At 49.1% G+C, this 5619-nt stretch overlaps 1 protein-coding gene across 1 annotated transcript; it reads left to right on the top strand.

The window, feature by feature from the left end:
- Positions 1 to 461: 461 nt before the first annotated feature.
- On the top strand, positions 462 to 3227 carry SLC25A5 (solute carrier family 25 member 5). Its single transcript, XM_087813651.1, has 4 exons — positions 462 to 643; positions 1645 to 2131; positions 2354 to 2494; positions 2862 to 3227. The coding sequence occupies exons 1-4, from the start codon at positions 533 to 535 to the stop codon at positions 3017 to 3019; spliced, it is 897 nt and encodes a 298-aa protein (XP_087669777.1). The 5' UTR covers positions 462 to 532; the 3' UTR covers positions 3020 to 3227.
- The last annotated feature ends 2392 nt before the right edge of the window (positions 3228 to 5619 follow it).

Here is a 5619-nt window from a genome sequence, read left to right as displayed (position 1 = left end):
AGCTCCAATGAAACTTTGTTTACTAAAACAGGCGACGGGCCAGCGGGCTGCAGTTTGTATTAAAATTTTAAAATGTTGCATTACAGATTATTTATCTTGATTACCGAGTTGTGTCTTTTGTTTGTTGCCATTCCCTTAAATCCTGCGCCTCACCCTCGTCCCGGCCCTGCTCCAGAGGTTTTTGTCCAGGCACCTGGTGACCTCAGCGTCCCTCCCCGCTCCCAGGGTCCAGCGTCCGAATCCCGGGTATTCCCTAGGGCCGCCCCTCCCTCAAGGCAGGTCAGCAAAAGCCGAGCAGCCGGGAGGGCGGCCCCGGACGAACTCCGCGGCTCCTCCCCCGCCGCGCCCGGCCACTCAGCGGTCCCCAGGCGCAGCGCGCCGCCAGCCCGCCAGCCACGCCTCCGACGCCGGCCTCGGGGCGCCGGCTCCGCGTATATATATCGGCCATTTGCTTCGCTCCGCCCCAGAGTCCCGGAGTCCAGCCGGCTACGATCCTAGGCCCGCGGTCGCCAGCTTCTGCTTTCCTTTCAACATGACAGATGCCGCCGTGTCCTTTGCCAAGGACTTCCTGGCAGGTGGAGTGGCCGCAGCCATCTCCAAGACAGCGGTAGCGCCCATTGAGCGGGTCAAGCTGCTGCTGCAGGTACGTCCTGGGACCAGAGAGCCTGACCAGGAAGTGGGGGAGGGGACGGGAAGAGGGTCGCGCAGAAAGTGGCGCCCAGGGATTGGGGGGGGGAGCGCGAAGTCTTCAGATAGGGTCGGGAAGTGGCAGCGTGGGAGCCGGGGTGGCCACAGAGGCGGACCAAAAGGCAGACTTGAGGAAGGCTCTTTAGTGATCTGAAGTTGCAGATCTAGGAAAGGGTCACGGGTGGAGGGAGGAGGTGACGAAGGCCGGGGCCTCGGCACCCCACAGGCCGTGAACTCGGCCAGGGGTGCCCGGCAGTGGCTAGCTGTCTCCCCGGGCCTTCGGGTCAAGGGCAAAGCCTGGAAACCGGCGAACACCTAGCCTTACCGGAGACTTCAAGGTCGCCGCAAGGAGATCACAGCCTTGGGGAAGCCACGCGGCCGGTAGAGCGGCCGCGCTCCTGCCCGGCCGGAAGCCCGCGCCGGGAAGCGCGTGTGCCTGCTGCGTCCGCCTCCGCCTCCGCGCAGCCGCCGGCGCGCCCCGGCTGCCGGCCTGCGCGGCGCGCTCCCACGTTCCGGCTCTAGAGGGCGCACTCGGACGGGGAAGGGGCCTGGTGGCCCGCGGGTCACCTCTAGGAGAAGAGTTGGGGTGGAGCGGGAGGGAAGCGGCTTTGGAGAACCGAGGCGTAGGCCCTGGTCACCAAGGTGACCGTGCCCTACCTGGGACTCGCCTTAATGCCTCTGAACCTGGGTCTGACCTTTCTCCCAGGTCTAAAGGGCACGGGTCCACTTGAGCGTGCCCGCTCCCCACCCAAAGGGGTGGAGGCTTAATACCTGTAATGATGCCGGTCACCTCTTCCACCTAGGACAGCTGTGAGAGGGCTAGGAGGGTCCAGACTGTGATACAGAAGACTCAATGGGGAGGCTAAACTTAAATCGAAGTGAATGAGATGATATACTCTCTTCCCTTTTCCTTTCTCCATGGTTACAACTCTCCCTGTTGGTCTCCTTGTCTCTCAGGTGCAGCATGCCAGCAAGCAAATCACTGCAGATAAGCAATACAAGGGCATTATAGACTGTGTGGTTCGTATCCCCAAGGAGCAGGGAGTCCTGTCCTTCTGGCGTGGTAACCTGGCCAATGTCATCAGATACTTCCCCACCCAGGCTCTCAACTTTGCCTTCAAAGATAAATACAAGCAGATCTTCCTGGGTGATGTGGACAAGAGAGCCCAGTTTTGGCGATACTTTGCAGGGAATCTGGCATCAGGTGGTGCCGCTGGGGCCACCTCCTTGTGTTTTGTGTATCCTCTTGATTTTGCCCGTACCCGTCTAGCAGCTGATGTGGGCAAAGCTGGAGCTGAAAGGGAATTCAAAGGCCTCGGTGACTGCCTGGTTAAGATCTACAAATCTGATGGGCTTAAGGGCCTGTACCAAGGCTTTAATGTGTCTGTGCAGGGTATTATCATCTACCGAGCTGCCTACTTCGGTGTCTATGACACTGCAAAGGGTAAGTTGGCTATGTGCTTTGAAGCTGTGTTCTTGTGGGACAATTTAGGAGATCATTATGCCCTCCTAATTTTCCAGGAGCCAGAGGTTTTTTTGTAATTGCTGAAGGCAGCTAAGGTCATCCAGTACAATCCTTGTGACCGGATGAGATGTTGGGAGGATGTGGAAAACAAGTCAGTAAAAACTCTGCTTTCTGGTAAAGGCGTCTTTTTCCTATTCTCAGGAATGCTTCCAGATCCCAAGAATACTCACATCTTTATCAGCTGGATGATTGCACAGTCTGTGACAGCAGTGGCTGGATTGACTTCCTATCCATTTGACACTGTTCGTCGTCGCATGATGATGCAGTCAGGGCGCAAAGGAAGTAAGTTCCCCTTGAGCAGAAGAGGGTGTGGGGCATGGGCATAAACTAGCGATGCCTGACCTGTGAAATGGCAGTCTGTTTAGAACATGGGGTGGGGTTGTGTCTGCTACATACTGCAGTTGCCTTTGCCTGGGCCCTTTGGATGCCTATGAATGAGGGTGCTTAAGTGGCATTACAGGTTAAGTCCAACGGGGAGTCTACATATTGCTGTTCTCTAGTCACAGCATTAATATTTCAGCATTTCCCAGGCTAACCTGTTAATGTTGGGTTTAAAAAAAAAACAACGGTTAGCTCTTAGAGGTGGGGCTCTGGTTTAGTCCAGTAAATCAGCCTTTTGTCACCAACTCCATGTCTGTCTTCTTTGCAGCTGATATCATGTACACAGGCACGCTTGACTGCTGGAGGAAGATTGCTCGTGATGAAGGAGGCAAAGCGTTTTTCAAGGGTGCATGGTCCAATGTTCTCAGAGGCATGGGTGGTGCTTTTGTGCTTGTCTTGTATGATGAAATCAAGAAGTTCACATAAATTATTTCCTAGTCTTTCCTCCCCCAACCCCCGTGAACAGGCATGTTGTATTATGTAACATATCTTTGAGCATTCTTGACAGACTGTTGGTTGTCTGTTTCTCAGTGGCAACTATTTACTGGTTGAAAATGGGAAGCAATAATATTCATCTGACCAGTTTTCTCTTAAAGCCATTTCCATGATGATGATGGGACTCAATTATATTTTTTATTTCAGTCACTCCTGATAACAAATTTGAAGAAATAAAAAATATCTGAAATATAATTTTGTTTGTGGTTTATTTGCCTATAAAAATCTTATTTTTTTAATTTAGTGAGTGCTACATTTGAGTGAATACTGCATGTTTAATAAATACTACAGTACCTCCTAAGACATGGAGAGCTTTCTTTTAAAACCAGCCTTCAGCCAGCCATACACTTATCAAAGAATAGCTTGGTTGTATGACCATTAACAGTCTCAGTACATTAGCAAAATAAAATTCAGGCCCACTGCATCCAAAAGCCATTGGTCCATGGCCTATGTGTGGTCATAGCTGAATGAGCTTTCTCCAAAAAGTAAAATGTATCCACCTTACCTAGTCCTGTGGTTATTAATCAAGAAATACAAGCTGAAACGTTAACTTTTTTTAAAAATAATTTTTTAATGGCTATATATAGAGAGATTTTTTATGGTGGTTAATCCTCACCCGAGGATATTTTTTCCCATTGATTTTTTTAGGGAGAGGAACATCGATGTGAGAGACATCGATTGGTTGCCTACCACATGTGTCCCCACAGGGGCAGGGGATCAAACCTGCAACCCAGGTACATACTGTTGACTGGGAATCAAACCCACAACCCTTCAGTGCACAGGTGGGCACTCTAACCACTGAGCACACAGGCCAAGGCTGAACTGTACACTTCTTTTTAAAATAAGTTTTTATTGAGCAGAGAGGGAGATAGAGAAACCTCAATGATGAGTCATTGATCAGCTGCCTCCTGCATGCCCCCTACTGGGAAATCGAGCCCACAACCCGGGCATGTTGCCCTGACCAGGAATGGAACCAAGATCTGGTTCATGGGTCGCTGAGCCACGCCAGCCAGACAGAAATGTTCACTTTTTAATGGTTACTTGTTCTATGAATTGCATCACACTCAAAAAGAATTGTAAAATATACAGTAATGAGAGCAATTTTCGTCCAGTTGCCTTCCCTCATCCATCTTCACCTAGTTCAAGCCATTTTAATTTAATCCCATTCAAAGCAGAGGATTAGACCTGGCACAGTTACACAGTGCTGAGACTGCAGCGCTGTTCAAGATTACAGGGAGATCTAGGCAACTGCCACGACCTCGAAATTCATTTTACAAAGAGGAAATGTGTCTGCATTGTGTCTAACGTGCTAATATTAATAAGCCCAGTCAGTGGAGGACATTTATGTTTCTTTTGAGTAAGCCCTTATTTGAGATCCACATGAGAGTTTGCAATTTTTGTAGCGTTTAAGCCTCAGAAATCCAGTAGGTTTTTGCCTGTGACACAAGATTTGTGAATAAAATCGCCATGGTTGTCAAGCCACAACATTAAGTGGAAAATGATAGGTGATTCACGTGCACGTTCCTGAGGAACGTCACACATGCTGGCACATTTCAGCGCAGCTCACTAGGGGTCTGCGTGGCATGCAGCACTGCTCAGGGGACCCTAGAGGGTTTAACCACCTGAATCATACAGCTTAATTGTTAAGAACTCCTCACAATGTATACATGTCAAAACATAAAGTACATTTTACATATATACAATTTTAATAAGTTAAAGATCTTAAAGTTGTTTTAAAAACCCACAACTCTCGTTCTGGTATCAGAAAGGCCTGGATACTGCCGTTTCATTGTGCTGTTGGGCAAGTTACCTAATTTCTCTAAGCCTTAGTTTCCTCATCTATAAAATGAGGATAATATTGCCTGCCTCGGGGGGCTGCTGCAAGAATTGAATAATTTAGGCAAAGCATCTGCCATAGAACATACATAATAAGCACTCTCTAAATGGTAACTATGATCATTATTAAGAGACAGTTAAGATTTTGGGGACTCCAGAATCAGAAGTACCGGGATTTGAGGCCCTGGCCGAGTAGCTCGGTTGGTTAGAGCATCGTCCCCATACGCTAAGGTTACAGGTTCGATCTCTGGTCAGGGCACATACAAGAAGCAACCAATGAATGCATAAATAAGTGGAATGACAAATTGATGTTTCTCTCCCTCCCTCTCTCTCTCTAAAAATCAATATCTTTTTTAAAAATTATTAAAAAAAAGAAGTACCTGCCCTGGCCAGTTTGGCTCAGTGGTTAGAGCATTGGCCCATGAACTGAAGGGTCTCCGGTTTGATTTCAGTCAAGGGTATGCATCTCGGTTGTGGGCTCAATCCCCAGCCCAGTCTGGGCATTAGCGGGAGGCAACCAATGGATGTGTCTCTTTCACATCGATGTTTCTCTCTCTCTCTCTCTACCCCCCCCCCTTCCACTCTCTCTGAAAAGCAATGGAAAAAATATCCTCGGATGAGGATTTAAAAAGAAAAAGCAGAAGTACCTGGATTTGAATCCTGGCCCTGCTGCTTACCTTGCTGTATGACCTTGG

The sequence above is a fragment of the Miniopterus natalensis genome, chromosome X (genome assembly GCF_054644295.1).
Source record: "Miniopterus natalensis isolate mMinNat1 chromosome X, mMinNat1.hap1, whole genome shotgun sequence".
In the NCBI taxonomy this organism is placed as follows: domain Eukaryota; kingdom Metazoa; phylum Chordata; class Mammalia; order Chiroptera; family Miniopteridae; genus Miniopterus; species Miniopterus natalensis.
The sequence above is the reverse complement of the archived record's forward strand: the minus strand, read 5'-3'. Positions and strand labels throughout refer to the sequence as shown.

Bases quoted from the DNA above. Each gene is read 5' to 3' on its own strand.
- SLC25A5 (XM_087813651.1), top strand. From the start codon at position 533: ATGACAGATGCCGCCGTGTCCTTTGCCAAGGACTTCCTGGCAGGTGGA. The intron at 644-1,644 runs GTACGTCCTGGG...CTTGTCTCTCAG, and splicing joins GGGTCAAGCTGCTGCTGCAG to GTGCAGCATGCCAGCAAGCA. The intron at 2,495-2,861 runs GTAAGTTCCCCT...TCTTCTTTGCAG, and splicing joins GCAGTCAGGGCGCAAAGGAA to CTGATATCATGTACACAGGC.